The sequence below is a fragment of the Pleuronectes platessa genome, chromosome 9 (assembly GCF_947347685.1).
Source record: "Pleuronectes platessa chromosome 9, fPlePla1.1, whole genome shotgun sequence".
NCBI classification, from domain to species: domain Eukaryota; kingdom Metazoa; phylum Chordata; class Actinopteri; order Pleuronectiformes; family Pleuronectidae; genus Pleuronectes; species Pleuronectes platessa.
This window is the reverse complement of record NC_070634.1, coordinates 21,756,188-21,774,511: the sequence shown is the minus strand read 5'-3', so window position 1 is coordinate 21,774,511 and position 18,324 is coordinate 21,756,188. Positions and strand designations below refer to the sequence as shown.

The 18,324-nt window shown below is 44.0% G+C and overlaps 1 protein-coding gene across 2 annotated transcripts; it reads left to right on the top strand.

Annotated features, from left to right (window-relative positions):
* The first annotated feature begins 1,769 nt into the window (after positions 1–1,769).
* acsbg2 (acyl-CoA synthetase bubblegum family member 2) lies at positions 1,770–16,166 on the top strand. Of its 2 annotated transcripts, none has more exons than XM_053430974.1 (15): positions 1,770–3,044; positions 6,207–6,336; positions 6,869–6,990; positions 8,093–8,367; positions 9,451–9,539; positions 10,927–11,047; positions 11,136–11,216; positions 11,351–11,500; positions 11,685–11,861; positions 12,472–12,653; positions 13,230–13,472; positions 13,587–13,804; positions 13,928–14,067; positions 14,780–15,026; positions 15,675–16,166. In XM_053430974.1, the coding sequence occupies exons 1-15, from the start codon at positions 2,951–2,953 to the stop codon at positions 15,791–15,793; spliced, it is 2,388 nt and encodes a 795-aa protein (XP_053286949.1). In that variant the 5' UTR covers positions 1,770–2,950; the 3' UTR covers positions 15,794–16,166. The 2 variants fall into 2 exon arrangements, with proteins under 2 accessions (XP_053286949.1, XP_053286950.1); XM_053430975.1 differs by having other exon boundaries at positions 1,771–1,962.
* The last annotated feature ends 2,158 nt before the right edge of the window (positions 16,167–18,324 follow it).

Sequence of the window (18,324 nt, the reverse complement as noted above, 5' to 3'; positions counted from 1 at the left end):
TGAGTTTCTGTACCTTAGGCCTTGCTTTAACAAGACCACGTTCTGTCAGACACAATGTCACACAAGTATGTTTTGTGCTTAGAAGCTGAAACCTCCTTTAGAGGGAGAATTTGTGAAGGAGTGCTGTGTGTTGAATGCATACTGTGCATTTTGGCCTGAACCCTTTGATACACAAGCTGTTCAAACCCTTTCTAATGCACAACATGTGTCAAAAATGACCCATATTCATTTCCTGTGTTATTTCATGCATGGCTGGGTTTTTCATTGCTTAATTTTTTTATAGCTTATTTTACGTTCTTCAAATTCACACCAATCAGTCTATTAAGTATATACTGTTCTATTTGAGTTTTACTTTTTTGATCCAGCTATGGTTAGCTAGCCAGAAAAGAAGCTAGCTAGCTAACAGCTAGTTAGTATAGTACACATTTCTTTTTTGCAATAGTAATGGATTGTAAAGAAAGACTTACATGCATCAGATGTGCAAAAGCAGCTCTGTGAAATGAATGGCATGTGCTTCGTAGTAAATACATACTGCATGGATAATTGCTGACACATGTTTGTGAAAGTGATGTAGTGGATCAAAAGGGATTATACAGGTATTATCCTTTGAAGACATAACGAGCAGAACCTTAAAATAGTTCACTGACACACACTAATTTGACACTTTTTGCACGTTGTTCCACTTGTTTGGTGCAAAAAACCTAAATGCTTGTTTTCGATGCTCAGTATTATTCTGCAGAGTTTGGGGGAAATAAATTCCAGTGAGCGTGTATGATGATGAAGAGATGTGAGATAATTATACTTTGTTATTGCAACTTTGGAGCAATATCTGGCACAGGAATTTCCTTCGGGAGTTTTACTCTTGCACTGTTTTGACTTTTTTTTTTAAATACAGTCACATCTGCTGTACCAACCTTTCCTCCAGGCTATGTTAGTCTAATGCACAACTTTGTACAGCTTCAGTTATTATTAACTGTTGACTTAAAATCAGTTTTTATATTTGGCTTCAATACTCTGCCTCCGCTAATTGTGTCTGTCAATCACCTGATACTTAAAATATTTGTATCGTCAACATCTCCATTCGCACATACTTCTTTACACTGACAGCTTTAGTTCTGCTGGCTCGAAGGTCATATCACTGCAGTGACCTTATTCTTGACTCATTTTGACCTTTTGTTATTCTTACGCTCTTGTGTTAGACTGTTTTGTGTGACACTGGATGTCACTTGGGATCTATCTATTTATCTATCTATCCATCCGTCCATCCATCTATCTATCTATCTATCTATCTATCTATCCATCCATCCATCCATCCATCTATCTATCTATCTATCTATCTATCTATCTATCTATCTATCTATCTATCTATCTATCTATCTATCTATCTATCTATCTATCTATCTATCTATCTATCTATATATGTATCTATGTATCTATATATCTATGCATCTATCTAATGATCTCTCCTGTTTAACACCAACACAACATGTCAGTGTGTTTGTGACTCTTCAGCCTAAAAGGTGTGTAACGACCAAAACTACAAAACTCGAAATACTCGACGATCTTCGATTCAGCAGCGCGAGCCACTCCGTCACAGCCACTTCCGCAATCCCCGCCACTCCCTTATATGGAAGACGTGTATTGTGGTGTGAGCGATTTCAGCCAATCAGGGGTCTCCAGGACGGCGGGGGGGGGGGGGAGGAAGGGGGAAGAGGGGGGAAGAGGGGGGGAAGTCTGGGTGTGGTCTTTTTTGTGAAGGGGCGCGGCCACGCGAGCCGGCTGCTGTTTGAAAAAATGAATGACACGCATCCGGAGTAGTAGCTGTACACGCACACAGAGAGCTAGTGTGCGCGCGCCAGGGGGTAAACTGAAGACACCACGTCAAACAGACACACGAGACAAGTGGACGAGTGACTAACTGTACCGAGGAATCCAGATAAAGCGTCCCGGCAGCGATGCAGTGTGAGTACTTCACCTCCGTGTTTCACTTTCTCTCTGTTCCTGGACGCGTTTCATTCAACCTTCAGTTTAGATCTCTTTAAGTGAGGATTCCTGAAAACCTCTCAGCGGATCGTTGGTTGATATCAGTTAATTTTCCTCTGGTGTTGATCCCATAGGCTGATTCACAAGGTTTAATTAACATTTGACTCCACAACTGCCTAACGTGGATTGTTTTCCCATAATGCAAATCTCATTCTCCAGCTTCGTGATTCAGTTTGATTTCAACACATTGTGTAATGTTTGTGATTTGACAGACTCAAGTCAGCTCCACTGAGAGCTGGTGTCTTGCTGGTGTCTTGGGTGGAACCCATTTCCTCCAGCAGATGCTGATCTGGCCAGATGTGGTCTAATGTCACACAGATGTTTTAAAAAAGACCCATGATGTGGTTCTGAAGGAGCTGAATTGACTGAGACGTGTGTACAGAACTGGATGGAATGTGTTGGGTCTGCACTGGGAGGAGGATGCTCCACTGGGTGATGGAGCTGCACACCACAGGGGTCATGCAGGGGATTGATTGATGTAGTAGGTTGATGAGATTCAGGTGATCTCACTTGGTTTTGGGTGAACATGTTTCACAGGAGCAGTCAAGAGGAGCAGGTTGTTTGACGTGAAGAGAGAGGGAGAGAGCAGTGAGAACTGAAAGCAGGGGTGGGTGGGGTTCTGTGTGTTTCAACAGAGGATTAACCTCACACTAGTTTGCAGGCATGGGGGGGCTTTTGTTTTGGGGGAGAGTCCCCTCTGCATTTTACTCTCTAGTCTGACGTTGTGATCATTCCTCTGGTTTATTTATTCACAAGACGCGTCTGTCTCCTTCAGTACTAATCAGCCGTGAAGCACGAGAAGGTTTTTTTTTTTAAGTCTCATGTTTCCAAACCGTTTGCCTGTGTGAATGGAGCAGCTGTTGCCATGCCCAACTCTGCTCCACTTTCATAATCCCCTCCCGATTGCATGGAGGCGATATGTGTGATGTCAGTTTGCGCAGTGCTGTCGATTCCATCAGATAAATCATCCACTGGCACTAGTTGTGTGGCCACATTACAAGGTAGGCGACAGATAGGTGCAAACACTGCGTCCTGTCTATCTGGGGGGCTGAAGGGAATATCAAGGAATTGCTCTGGAGCTAAAGCATGAAATGATCAACATGAAAAGTCATCAGTGGGTTTTGGGATAAATTATTGTTCTGTAATTTTTCAAGCGATAATTGTGGAGAAAAATTCAGCTGGTGTCTGCATCATCCAGTTTCTGAAATGAGATGAATTAGCTTGTGTTCTGTGTCATATTGTTTTTAATCTCAATATCTTTATGTGTTGTACTCAAGATCAAACAGAATAAGACATGGAGTTGTCATTGGCTGAATAATTAAAGGTCCGTGTGTACGATTTAGATGAAAGGGATCTATTGGCTGAAATTAATAATATAAAACAATCCTAGTGACGTTTCCTCACCTAAATTGTACTAATTGTTTTTTCTTTACCTTTTAGAATGAGCCCTTAATATTTACATCTGTAGCGGGTCCTCTCTACGGAGGCCGCCATGTTTTTTTTATAGTAGCCCAGACTGGACAAAGTAAACACAATTTTGTGTTTTTACGACAACTGAAGGCTACTATAGGTTCTCTGTCATGTTTGTAAGGCGGGGGAAGTGAGGGGTATTCGCCTGCTTCACACTAGATCTAAATCCTACACACTGAACCTTTTAATTAATGAAATATTCTTTGGATGTAGTGAAATTCGACATTTGAAGACCTCATCTGTGATTGTGATTTCTCACATTTTATGGACAGAACAAATATTGATGATCTGATAAAAATAATTGGTTGGTTAATGAAAAGAGAGACCGTCTTTCAGTTGTTCAGCTCTAAGGGGAAAACCCACAATTATATCATATGAGTGATATCAGCATTGGAAGAAATGAAATCTGAAAGTGATAGTGTACTTTCCATACATCTTATTTTTAGCCCGTGGGTGACAAGAGCAATAAGATTCAATGACCAACGACTGATGTTTCAAGGCATTCATCCACTGCCTGACGAGAAGTAGGGGGCTTCCACACCAGAGCTAAATCAGTGGTGTGCAACTCTCTCTCTCTCTCTCTTCCCCCCCCCCCTTATTTTGAGATCCAAACGTGATGGATTCATGTGATGTTTGCTCATTGGAACAAAATGGACACTGTTTGAAAGGAAGACGAGACAAAGTGAAAATGGGGCCGGCAAGAAATAGCCCCGGGGCTTTTTATGGTCTGCTGCCGAAGACCGTGCACATCCTCGGAGCGAACGAGTGACTGAACCTTTTCTCAGGCTTAGCGATACGCCCCCCCCCCACCCCAACCACCAGCTCCAGACCAAAACAATGACACAGCCGAAACCAGTAAGGCAGCGGGGGATGACTAATGTCCACCCATCAGACCCCAGTTCGTACCAGATCTGCCCCGCCCCCCCTCCACCCTCAACTCATCTTCCATTTAATACTATCAGTGGAGCCACGTCCACTGTCCAACAGCTGTCTCTCTGAGGAATCTGCAGCTGCATTGGAACGATGAGGCAAAAATTAAAATGGCAGCGTGTCCATGTGAGCAGCGCTGAGCTCGCCCTGTGACATCTGTCTCCCCGGCTGTGAGACCTCCCAGGCCTCTGCTGTTATCACCAACGAGCTGAAGCCTCCTCAGGGTCAGCTGGCTGCTCGCCACACGAATAGAGAAGGATTGATTTACTTTTACAGCAGTGAGGACGGGGTTGGGGGGGAGCTTTGAGAGGATGACCCCCGATCCCCGTGAGTCCAGAATGTCAGAAATGCTCGTAGTTCCACTCCGGCCACTTAACAAACACACGGAGTCGTCCATTCAACCTGTTTGTGTAATTGTTTTGGAATGTTTTTCAGTAAATTCCCGTCAAACTCTAAAGCGTGAGGCGGAAATATTTCCCTTGCTGCTCTCTGACCTCTCTGGAGCCTGTTTCTTTTCACTTGTCCGATTGTCCCCTGACATGCGGGACACGCTCCCCTGCTGCTGCTACAATAGGCAGACGAAGCTGCTGGTATGTGTTTTCAGCACCCTTGAATAAACAGGCCAGACCAAAGAGGAGGGTGCAGGCCACAGCAGAGGCCGAAATGAGAGGGGGAGCGAGGGAGTGTCACGGAGGTGTGGGTTTGACGGTGGTCGGGTTGGTGAGGGTTTATCGTTCAGGAGGCTTTGATGGGCTGTGACGAGGTAATGGAAACGCTGAGGTGGACTCTGATGTGGGCTGATTGTCTTTTATGTGCTGATGGAAAATGTATAGATATAATATGTGAGAAATCTTCTTTTAAGTGTCTCAAAAAAAACGACCAGACCTTGGTTACCTATTGTGTTGACTTGTGTACTTAAATCATCCAAAACAAGATGTTTCATTTAACTGCTTGTTATCTGTTTGGCCCGTGGCTTTGCTCTGTGTAGAACTGTTTGTGCGAACAACACACGCGGAGGGGAACACACACTTCAGGCCTGTGGACTGTTCAATGATCGTCTGTGGTCTTTGCCATTCGCTTGGTAACGGGAATAAATCTTTAATCTGTTTCCTCATCTCTATGCTCTGGTACCAAAGCGTTGGTGTCACAGTCAGATTCATTTCTCTTTTATCCTCGTGGCGCTCCTTCAATTTCGAGAGCGTGGAGCAGTGGACCTGTTTCCTTTCAAAGCACCGATATAAAATTCAGTCCGGTCCTATTCACAGAGGAACCGTGTTATCTGTGAACGTCCCCCCCGCTCCAGCTCCTATCCCCACTCTGTTGCCACACAACCCCATTGAGTCAACAGAGCAGTCGTATTATTGGCAAAAACAAATATTTATCAAACAGCTGATGGAGGAAGCTGTAAAGATTTATAATAGATAAATAAGAATCAGTAACCGGGATGGAAGTGTAACCCCAAACTACTGATGCTAAAAAAAGTCCTGTGACCTGTGGCCCACAACACTCATGTGTGAGAACTACAAGCTGCTGGCTGTCACACACTGGTGCAACTTACAGGTCTCACAACTAGAGCAGGGAAGCTATCCTCACTCTTCTTTTTGAAGTCGGAGGGTAACTTCTCAAAACAGGCTCGAATCGAACTCAAAGTGTTTGCAGTTTTCCATATTACATCGGATGTGAGCATGATGCAGTGTTTTCTTCTTGACAAGATGCTCTCGTCCAAATGCAGCTAACGAACCCCGTCTCTCTTTTTCTCTCAGTGACCATGTGTGAGCCCGCCACCGAAGCCGTGGCGATGGAGCCCCCCCGAGCGGACGGCTTCCTGGAGTCGCCCTGTGGCGTGGGAGACAGCGCGGCCTCCCTAGATGACATCATCAGAGACACAAACAAGTACGTCCGCACAAAGACGCAAAAACCACCTCGACACCACAAAAAGTTTATACTTTTTTGCCTTGTATAATATTGGACACTCTACCTCTTCAGGCAGTTAGAAATTAATCAAATTAAACGTTGTAAGAAGCCAAAAATGTACCTTCATTATATGTTAGTTATCTAGTGCAGTTTCCTTTTTGTAGGTGATAATATTCCTGTCATTCTAATTTTTTTTTTTTTTTTTTTTTATCACTTCTGTGTTATCTGTGAAGCTTAAATTTGATTTTATAACAGTATACATTTTATTTTCAAACTACTTTTTAGTGTATACAAGATCTACATTGAAGCTGAGGACGTAATATGAACTGTCAGAATGATGAAGATGAGTTTATCAAAGTGGTGAAAGACACTTTTCCCTTATTACCTACTGCAAGGTCAGGTTGTTGTTTTACTTGCCTCTGATTAGACGTGGCAGGAAACCTCGGGGGATTCATTCTCCAATGTTGTTAAGTGACATGTCCCCCCCCCCCCCCCCCCCAATTGTTTTTAGTGAGTCCTCAGAGGAAGAGTCCACAGGGGAAAGGGACGAGGAGGTTGGTGCCACTAATGAAGTCACCAGCAGCACTAAGACGACAGAGGTCCCAGCTGAACAGGCCACAAACACACAAACAGGTGAAGGAAACATATATAATAGAATTACGTGTCTGTTGCTGGTTGAGATCACGTTAAGGTAAAGTCTGTGTCGGCTCTAGTCGCTGACCTCAGCACTAGTGCTCATGTTCTTCCTGAGGAAACCGCCCAAACAGAAGCGAAACAACTCCACATTCTCTGGCACAAAAAGCTTGACTTTCCTTTTCCTGCCATTTAACTCCACTGTGACATTCCTTCCTGCCTCCGTCACTGAAAGAAAAGTCCCCGGGTCACATCACAATCATTCTGTCATGTTGGTCGACACTTTGAAAAGTTCAGCGTGGAGTATGGCCACGTAATTACAAAGTCAAATAGGATTGAAGTAAAATACTGCTGCTGGTTTTCCATATTAAACATTAACCGGCCGCTCGGCTCTCATAACAACTCTCTGTGCTGATAATGAGCTTCTCGTGTTTGATCATAAATCTGCTATCATGTAGTTCCTCTGTCCACAATATGACCCCATCGTATAGTAACATCCTGCTGGCTGTTTGGTTAGTGCCACATCCTCCTTTCGGGTTTTCCAAAAACACAACATGAACAATGAGACTCGACAAACCTTCTCCCGTTTATTACAAATTGTATCTTTGTAACTCTGGTTGTAGATACTCACTGTGTGATTGTACTCGTCAAAAATGATTTGGAATAAGGAGAGAAACCACATGGCAGACAGACAGATGTGAGCAGCTGTGTGGAGTGGTTGAACTAAAAGTTTACCCACTCAACATGTGGTTCAGACACTGGATCTGCTGTCTGGACTCAGATCAGATCTGCTCATTGGACCCTGGTCTTGAATAAAACCAAGAGACCACTACAAGATTATCAATTTTCGCGGTTTTATCAACAGACACTGGAAAATAGCTGCCACACAAATCTGACTCTACAAATTTAAGCAAAATCTGGGGTGCTGTCCACTCTCATGTGACTGATGCTAGTTGATGCTAACTCATGTTAGTGGAAATCCGGGTGGAGATGAGGAGACTCTAACAGATGCAGAGGAGAAGAGGAGTGAAATGATGATTCATGAAGCTTTTGAACAAACATCTGCTAATATCTCTGAGTTTCCTTTCATCCCACACTGCAGTGAGCGCTCAGCGGCCCACCTCCCTGTCGGTGGCAGCAGCAGCAGCGGAGCTCGGCCTGTGGACCACACAGGGGGATGCAGAGGTCAAGCTGAGGATGGGCGACTCGGGCCTGGCTGCCGAGACCCCGCTGACCGTCGACCAGATGTTCACCTCCGCTGTGGAGCGATTCGGTGACAGCACGGCGCTGAGCTGGAAGGAGGGCGGGCAGAAGAAGAGCCTGAACTACAGAGACTACTACCAGTCCTGCCGCATCGCTGCCAAGAGCTTCCTCAAGGTAGATCCTTTATATTCAGTAATCTAGTATTGATGAAAGGATCCAAGGATGTAATATTTGTTATTTGTTTCTATGATTCCGAACATTTCAACATCAAGTATGGAGACATTTTCTACATGATGTTGCTCAGTCAGCGAACTTAACTTAAATACATGAAACCTCTGAATTTCACGACATGAAAGTGAAGGGACGAGTATCTGCTCAGGGTATTATCTCTATTGTCATGACAGTTCTCCATCAGTTCAATAAGATTTCAGTTTGGTCTGGAACTATCGACTTCTCTTGTCCTGCGACTGGTTTTGATTCCACACCAGTCCAGACAGCCCACAGCGCGGCGTGAAGGCGTCAGGCTGAAGTTCAGTGAGCAGCCAGACAGTGGGCAGCTCGGGACCGGCTCCTCATACAGGACAGAGGAGCTCCTTGTTTATGGTGAAACTCAGTTTGCCAGCACAGAGACAGTGTCATGTACACACACACACACACACACACACACACACACACACACACACACACACACACACACACACACACACACACACACACACACACACACACACAGACTTTCTCTCGCACGTGTCTCTCTGTACAAACGTATCCGAACCCGACTCTGTGAGATGAACTTGTGGCCTTTTACCCGTCAGGAGCCAGAAGGTCATCACGGAAGGTTCATGTTGCTGTAATGAAATCTGTTTTCACATTCGCAAACATCGACTAGGTCTCATATTAGATTCCAGCTACTGTTTATAAAGATTGATGAGAAAGTTCACTGTGTTTAACCCGGTATCAGTTCCTCTTGTGTACGTTGTGTATCTGCTGACACAGGAACAGCTGCTGTGGCGACGTGCTCGAAGCCACGCGGAGCTCTGATCAAATGTTTCAGGAATAAAGACAAACGCGTATAGATTGACTTCAGTGATTGTATCCCCAAAAAAATAACCTCAGTTCCATAAGGCAAGGGGATTCTTTAAAATGTTACGGTTGAAATGGAGCTCTGATATTGGATGTGTGTTATTTACCAGAGTGCTTTTAAGAAGTTGTTATTGTGTCTGTGCTGAAGAAGTGTGTTTTATGTTTTTTTTCTAGCTTGGTTTGGAGCGCTACCATGGGGTCGGCATCCTGGGCTTCAACTCGGCCGAGTGGTTCATTGCTGACATTGGAGCCATTTTGGCAGGGTGAGTTTCATCCCTGTGTGTTTATGTAATCGTGTGTTGATGACCTTTTGTGTATTTGTGTGTGTGTGTGTGTGTCTGTAAACACAAGTGGTGCAATCCAACTCTCTAAATATGAGGTCGACAGACGGAACACAATCTCGAGTGTCATCCAGTTTCGCACGTAGCCTCTTTGATCGATCACGTCTGTTTCTTCACTGAGCAGAAGGACAGCGGTGGTGGAAACTAAGTGTCTTCACTCAAGAACGGAACTTCCCCCTTTACTTGTTTACTCGAGTCGAGGTTTGAGCTTCAAACTGTGCACTGATCACACAACCGTGAGCACAAGCCTCTGTGTTTGTGAATTACGTGAATACTCTGAGGGGAAATGAATCGTTAGCGCTGCTTCACTCAGCTGAAAGTCACCGTGAAGTCAAGTCCACAGAGAAACCAGAATCCTGCTGAGCTGCTTTCATCACAGAACACCTCTGATGTGGCTGCAGGTTTCTCTCCATGTCTGACCACACTGAGCTTTTACCTGTTCACAGCTATTCTTTAAAAAAAAGAGAGAGAGAGTACTTTAGTGGGTCAGACGATCGTCCCTCTCTTGAAACTCCTCCATGGAAGTGGAACACACACATTGATACTGTGTGTGTGGATTGTGTAGTAGCTCCCACGCCTTCTGACGCATGACAATCACAATGTTTCACAAACCACTGTCAGCTTGACAAACTGGTCCCGACGACCCACTTGAGTTTGAAACTCTCAAAGTTTTCATCCAGTTCAACTCTGATAAACTCCGTAACAGGCTCACATCCCCCTGCAGGTTCTGGGAAGCAAAAGCAGAACTGACTCGGGTCTTGATCGTCTCACTCCCCGTGAGAAGTCAATGCGAGGTCAAGTAGTTTCTGTTGTTGCGTCAGAACCAGGAATGAGAAACTACAAGAAAAAAAAAGGAGGCAATATGAAAGGTTAGAGGACCGACTCTACCTGTTTTACCTAAAGTCTCCTGTTGATGGAGGTTATTAAAAACAGTGGCACTTACTTGGCCCAGGCCCAACATTCCCCTTAAATTCAATCAAGCTCGACTATATATTTCACACACGTCTTCTTCCAGATCCATGCCAAAGTTATACGAGTTATTTCTCTTTCCTTTCAAAATAAAAGTTTGGAAAGCCATTCCATAGTTTCTGCAGAAACCTGCTAAGTGGTTAAAACATAATGGGGATGTAAAACTCACTTTGAGATCTATTTAAAATTAAAAAGAGGACGTATGATGTAGGTGGCTGTTTGACACCAGTTCTCACTGTGGTGCGGATTTAACCAGACATTTCCTGTTTCCTGAGCTTCATCAGAGTGGCTGTAAAAGTTAAGGGGAAACGGTGAATTTGAACTTTTGACTCTGTTTCAGTGGGTTCGCTGTGGGCGTCTACACCACCAACAGCCCCGAAGCGTGTCAGTACGTGGCAGAAAACTGCAAGGCCAATGTGATTGTGGTGGAGAACCACAAGCAGCTGCAGAAGATCCTCCAGGTAAAATGAAAATACACTCGTCAAGGGCAAATGGGCCTCGTTGATAAATCCCTGGCCGTGGGCTCTAAGATCATTTTCTGTTTGGCAGGTTGAAGACCAGCTACCTCACTTGAAAGCCATTGTCCAGTACAAAGACGCACTTGAAGAGAAGAGACCAAATCTGTACACAGTGAGTAGAGAGCCCTCTGTCTATGAGCTGCACACAGGAGTCACACTCTGTTAATGGCGGGACCAAGCTAGGAAAGGATTTTGGTTCAACCAGCATCGTTGGAGTGATTTCCCTTCGCCCCTTGTGCCCCACAGTGGGAGGAGTTCATGGCGCTGGGACGCGATGAGCCCGACGCTCCCCTCGATGCCATCATCTCCAGCCAGAAGCCGAACCAATGCTGCACGCTCATCTACACCTCAGGAACCACAGGCACCCCCAAAGGAGTCATGCTGAGCCACGACAATGTAAGTTAAACAGAGGTTTAAAGAAAAAAAGAATCTCTGTAGATACTGAAGTTTCACCAGTTTGGAGCCTGGTACTGGGAACCAGAGGAAAGTGGAGACGCAGCAGGTGGATGAGCACAACTCAATATATTAAAGCGTATTAACCACCTCCACCCCCCCCCCCCCCCCCCCCCCCCCTTCCCAGCTGACATGGACCGCGCTCTCCACCAGCCGTCACGTGCGCCTGGTGGACGCCGAGTACGCCCAGGAGCAGGTGGTCAGCTACCTGCCGCTCAGCCACATCGCGGCTCAGATGGTGGACATCTGGGTCACCATGAGGGTCGGGGGGTTGACGCACTTCGCTCAGCCAGACGCCCTCAAGGTGAGAACAACAACACAACTCAGGAGTTTCTGATACTCTTCTGTTTGTAAATGGTGAGGATCAAAAGATATAAACACCTCGATAATTAAAAAAAATTTGAATATGCACTGACACAGTGAGGATTCCCTTCATCAAATCGACGTTTTGATGCAACATGGGATCATTGGAGTTGTTAGGATATTTCCCTGAATCCTCAATTACATGATTTTCCATCTGATGTAAGAACACGTTTGCTTTTCTGAGCTGCTGCTTCTCAAGGATGTTTATTTTCTAAGGGTTTCTTTATTTAAGTCATCATCATCATCATCATCATCACTGCTTCAGGCTCACTAACGTGTTTGTAAGTGTATAAGTTTGTTGATGTTTGTGATTAGAGGCGGATTATCGAGTGTTCCAGTTAAAGTTGCATCCTGAGGGAAGACACACATGAACATGTTACACAAATTGAAAAGGCTCCATTGTTTCAAACGCATGTTCATGTAACATCTCTCTGAGATCCTAATGTTTCCTGATGGTGGCAGCTTTCAATTGAGTTTCTCTGTGAGCGGCAAACTGAAATGTTATTTTGAGTATAAAATAAACTCAGTTTCTTTTAATGTCTTCTTCTCAGGGCTCTCTGGTAGACACCTTGAAGGAGGTGCGTCCCACAGCCTTCATGGGCGTCCCTCGTGTCTGGGAGAAGATGCAGGAGAAGATGAAATCTGTCGCAGCAAAGTCGTCGACCGTGCGCAGGAAAGTGGCGTCGTGGGCCAAAGACGTCGGTCTGCAGACCAACATGACCAAGATGAGCCAGTACGTGCCCGTTGAGTGATCCCAGCTGGATCTAGATAGTCATGTCCACGGGGCCGGAGAGTTCCTGCTTCCAGGCTTTCTCTTTCTTTTTACTGTTTTTTTTTTGGTTGTGTAATGTTATTTTCTAACAGAGGCTCATAGACAGAATTTATTCCATGCAAAAACTGACAAAAACTAAACGCTGAGTGAGTTTATCTAAATATTAATGACAGCATGGATTGTTTTGTTTGTTAATCTTCACATGGCTGGAAAGTTCCAAAGCAACTGAAAAGTACATTAATTGCAATTCAATCAATATTCAGCATAAATGAAAATTCAAGTATTATTTAGTGTTAACCAAGCAGACCTGATATATTTTCTCTGTGTTGGAACGTCGAAGAGTTTATTATAACCTTCTCTCTTATAAGTTTTTAAAAAAGGCAATTTTGGGGGAAATAATGAGAACAGATTGCTTCCATGTGATTTTTGGCTATGTTGGCCCACAGACAGATTCCAAATGAGTGTCTGACAGAGTGCATCTCATTTACTCTCTTTTATTTATATATTTCTGACACACGAACCCTTTGTCCCCTTCAGAAACGGAGCAGTCAGCCGCACATCGGTCAGCTACCAACTCGCCAAAAAGCTTGTGTTCAAAAAGGTGCGCAAGGCCCTGGGCTTGGACCGCTGCAAGAAGTGTTACACGGGCGCCGCCCCCATCACCAAAGACACGCTGGAGTTCTTCCTCAGTCTGGATATCCCTCTGTACGAGCTGTACGGCATGAGCGAGAGCTCCGGGCCTCACACCATCTCCGGCTCCAATGCCTTCAAGCTCACCAGGTAGGTTTGTTTTTTCTTTCCACACGATAGGAAATGTTAGACACAGAATCAGAGGCAGTTTAGGAACACGTGCTTGGAAAATGTGAATGACCAAAGAGTGTTTTTATCCCACAGCTGTGGCAAAGAGATCCCAGGGTGCAAGACGAAGCTGCACAAGATCGACGAGGAGGGAAACACGGAGATCTGCTTCTGGGGTCGCCACGTCTTCATGGGGTACCTCAACAAGCCCGAGGCCACGGAGGAGGCTCTGGATGCAGAGGGCTGGCTGCACTCAGGCGACCTGGGCAGACATGACCAGAACGGATTCCTCTTCATCACCGGAAGGATCAAAGGTACTCGTTTCATAATCCCTGCGAAGTCAGATGAAACTCTGAGGGGCTTGTGTTTCCTCAATTAAATGCTCTCTATTGAGACCCTTTAAAACCTTGCCTGTTGTGTCTGTGTGTGATTTTCAGAGCTGATCATCACAGCAGGGGGCGAGAACATCCCCCCCGTTCCCATCGAGGATGCGTTGAAAAGGGCCGTGCCGCTGATCAGCAACGCCATGCTGATCGGAGACAAGAAGAAGTTCCTGTCCATGCTGATCACCATTAAGGTAAAACCTCAGAAACTGAGACCTGGTCAGACCACATGTCTGTTTGTCCACTTAGGACCAGGAGGGAGGTTAAGTAGAGGGCAGGGGCATGACAGCAGCAATAATACACACACATCTCCCTTTTAAAATGTATATTATTTAATTTGTAAAGTGTGTGTGTGTGTGTATATAGTCGTCATAATGATAGTTGAGTAAAAAGCACATTTACTCCGATTTATCCTCAAGTGGAAATACATTTAAATTCTTTTGAACTCTTAAATTTCTATCTGATTGTTGTGTTGTCTAGCGCTGCTGTTATAATTTATCATGTTGCATTTTAGATCTTATCTCATCTCTCTTAAGTGTTCTATAAAGATAAACCGTGCACCTGATTAGAAACAGAAGGAGTCCGACAAACAGAGTGAAGTTTATCAGATGTAACTTGTCAGGATCTGTGTCGTAGATTTGAAAACACGATGGAGCGCTTCACCTTTTTATCTGCTTGTAAACTTCACGACTGTTAACATTGCAGAAGGAGATTTGCATCAGCGGGGGGAGGGCATAGAGCTGTTGTTTGTAGTTAAGACGCTGCCATCTAGTGGGCTTTGACTGTAGTTACATGTGAATTCAGCTTTCATCCCAAAACAAAGCCTTTTTATCACTTGAAATTGCCCAAAGCTAAAATTTTATTTGATTTTTTTAATTAATCCTTTGAACCTTTGTGTCCCTGCAGTGCCAGGTGAACGCTGACACCGGAGATCCAGAGGACGAGCTGTCATCAGAGGCCTTGGAGTTCTGCGGGAGCCTGGGCAGCAACGCCACGCGGGTCTCTGAGGTCGCCGGCGGCCGGGACCGGGCGATCCACAACGCCATCCAGGAGGGAATCAACCGGGTCAACGAGAAGGCCCCCTCCAACGCTCAGCGCGTCCAGAAGTGGATCATTCTGGATCGGGACTTCTCCGTCCCCGGGGGAGAGCTGGGTGAGTTGAGGTCTTGATCAGGTTGAGAAAACTTTAAAATGTGTTTGTCGTGTCTCTGTGTTTTGTAGTTTTCGCTATAAAGAAATTAAACTACAATTACAAACATAACGTGATGTTTCAAGGATTATTCTCTCCTCTACCTTATCTTTGATTATGGGCAAGTTTAAGCAATTCTAGGACTTTTATGTTCTTTCATATCTGTTTTACTTGGCGTTGGTCTCACATTTCCTTCATTAAAGTCTTGAATTTAAAGGTTCAGTGTGTAGAATTTAGTGACATCTAGTGGTGAAGTGTCATGTTCCCCTTCCAAACATGAGAGAGAACCTGTGGTAGCTTCAGTTCTGATAAAAGCTCAAAAGGTGTTTAGCTTGTCTAGTTTGAACGATTGTAAAAAACATGGCTGCCTCCGTGAAGAGAACCCGCTCCTGATATAAAGTATTTAAACATAAAGGATCCATTCTAGGGTAAAGAAAACAACAATTTGTATGATTTAGATAAAACCTATAAGTAAAAACTTATCTTATATTCCGTTTATGCCAATAGATCCCTTTCACCTGAATCTAACACACTGGATCTTTTAAGTGAAACGGTAGAAACCCAGCACCTAAAACTAAAAGTGTTTAAGAATGTGAATCTTCTGCTCCACAGGTCCGACCATGAAGCTGAAGCGCCCGGTGGTGGTGAAGATGTACAAGGAGCAGATCGAGAACTTTTACAAGGAGCTGGCGTCTCCGACGTCTCCCGACAACGCTGTGCCTCCCAAGTAGTGCCGCCCCCCCGCCCGCAGGGTGACTCGCTGACCCACTCCACCTCATCCACACAACTTCTCCCTGTCGCCATCTTTGTTTGTTAAGTTTTGCTCTTGTGTTCATGTTTCGATTTCCTTGAGTTCTGCTCGGTTTACATTTGTGGGTGTTGTACAAAGAGAAATGAGAAGAAGCCATTTAAAAATAGCTTTATGATTTTTTTATTTTTTGTTTTTGAAGGTTCAATAAGCTGAATTCAACTATTTATTTGATTTGCTGACGCGATCAGCGGAGACATCCGATAGATGAAGTGGCAGCAGCTGTTTGTAGGAAGTTAGTTTACGGTGCTCCGAGACTTGACGAGGAAAAAAAAAAAACAACAACTGTGTTATTTGAGGAAGTCATTTGTGTTTCTTACGTGTTCTATTTATTTTTCAGTTTGCCAAAGTTTACACGGGCCCAAAAAAAATGAAGGAACATTTCTAGAAAGTCCTTCATGTTAAAATTCAACAATCAAATCAAAAAAACGTTTACAGCCTGTTGCATGTTCTCACTGGGGGGGGGGGGGGGGGGGGGGCGTTTCCTCTTTCTTTGTCCGTCTGGATTCTTCCAGGAAATCAGCATTTATTTTGTACGCGAGTTCAAAGACGTTTCCTGCAGTTGTAGACATGATTTGAAATCAGACAACTCAGCATCCACGTTGTGTATTTCATGCTGTAAAACGTCATCTAAGCCATACATATCTTTCTTATCTCAGCTGTGGAGTCAAAGCGACTCGTTGCAGCTCTCACGCCGCCCGGTCCAGTCGAAGTCAGTTTGTGTGTCGACCTTCTTTCTGGATTCGGTTCGATTGTAAATACCCTGCGGCCTTCATCGCCCGCGTTCTCTCGCCTGTCGTTATTTATTTCATTTTTCTACTCGGTTTCTTTTCCTCCATTTTTTTGCACTTGAGCTCCGATAGAGTGAGAGAGAAGTGGAAGATGTACAGAAATTTAGGTGATTTTAGGTGTATTGGAAAAAATATGAATAAATATAGTGCATCAGTTACATTAAACTGCCCTCATTGGTCTGTTCTAATACTCAATGCAGAAACAATATATAAATGTTAAAGCGCTCCAGGTTTAAACAACCCTGAACACGTCTCTGATTCATGTCTATGAAGTAACTAGTATATTACAGGTATTTGTAGCAGTCTCACGGTTCATAATGAAGGCGAGTGTGGAGGTAACGTTTTGCTCAAAGCAATTTAAAGTTCAGGGTAAATGTCGAGAAACGTCGGCGTGTGTGTAAACTTCTAAACGAGGGAATGACGGTGATTCAGTTCCTCTGGGTGAGTGAGTTTCTTACTGTCTTTCAGCTGATTGAACATTTTCAGTGTCTAAGTAAGGTTTGTTATCATTTAAAAAAAGAACCAAAGGACTTGTGTTAATGTAAAACCTTCTGATTGTCACGAGTTGTTCAGCGAGAAACCACAAGAGCCCCGACAGAGGAGAACTGGATTCACCTGAACCTAAAGAGACGTCTGTGTTAGAAGCATCAGGGTGAACGATGAAGACGAGTGCGACACGGAGCCGTTTGTGTTCACGCTCGACTGAAATGTGAATGTTTGTGTGATCACTTATGAAATAAACTTTGATTACGCTGACGAGTTTCCGCTTTTTGAGTCTGACAACCTGTTTAATGTGAATTGTAATAAAAACAAGGATAGTCATTTTATTGAGCACTTTGGAAAATCCAGATAACACGGTGCTTTACAATAAAGCAATTTGAACGAATCAGAATTAATACAGTAATTGGAAATGTTAGAAAAGTTAAATTGGGAAGGTATCTTACTATTTAGAAGCAGTTCTGAATTATGTAAGATTTTTTTCAGTGTATTTAAATTTTTGGTTTATCACTACTGGTTAATATTTTAAAAAAAAAATTTGGGAAATGTAAGAAATACTGACATGGAACAGGAAGCGGGTGATATGGATATTTCATACTGAGTTTCTGCCTTTTATTAGCAATAAATATTGGGATCACTTTCTTTCATTGATAAATTTAACTATAAACTTTCATATTATTAAAAAATTGTTGTCCCGAGGCCCATAAACATTAATCGTATGTTTTGTCTGACCAACAATATGAAACTCGTTTTTTCCCCCCCCAATTCACAAACAACTAAAGAAATATTCACTTTTAAAGATATCATTTTTTACATTTTGACTCTCCCACATCAGAAAATGTGAATTTCAATTATCCAAGTCTTCTTTTTTCAATCTGTGACCTCAGTGAAGTCGTACTTCTTCCTCCTCTGATGGAACTCCAGCAGCTGAATGGATTTGATCATCTGCCTCATTCTCCTTCTCTGACACGACAATATGTGAGAAGAGACTTGTATGTTTTCTGTGCAGTTAAATTCAATTCATTGATCGTCCTTTGCCAATAACGTCCGTCCCTGAAGTGACATTTCCTGGATAGATGGTCAATGCATCATGAAGGTTATTGCTCGGCCCGCTGCTTGTCCTTTTCACCCCCCCCCCGCCACACTGACCGCCACATGAACCTTC

Coding starts and splice junctions, on each gene's coding strand:
- acsbg2 (XM_053430974.1), top strand. CDS start 2,951: ATGGAGGCGATATGTGTGATGTCAGTTTGCGCAGTGCTGTCGATTCCA. Junction 3,045..6,206: donor TTGTGTGGCCACATTACAAG/GTAGGCGACAGA, acceptor TTTTTCTCTCAG/TGACCATGTGTGAGCCCGCC. Junction 11,501..11,684: donor TCATGCTGAGCCACGACAAT/GTAAGTTAAACA, acceptor CCCCCTTCCCAG/CTGACATGGACCGCGCTCTC.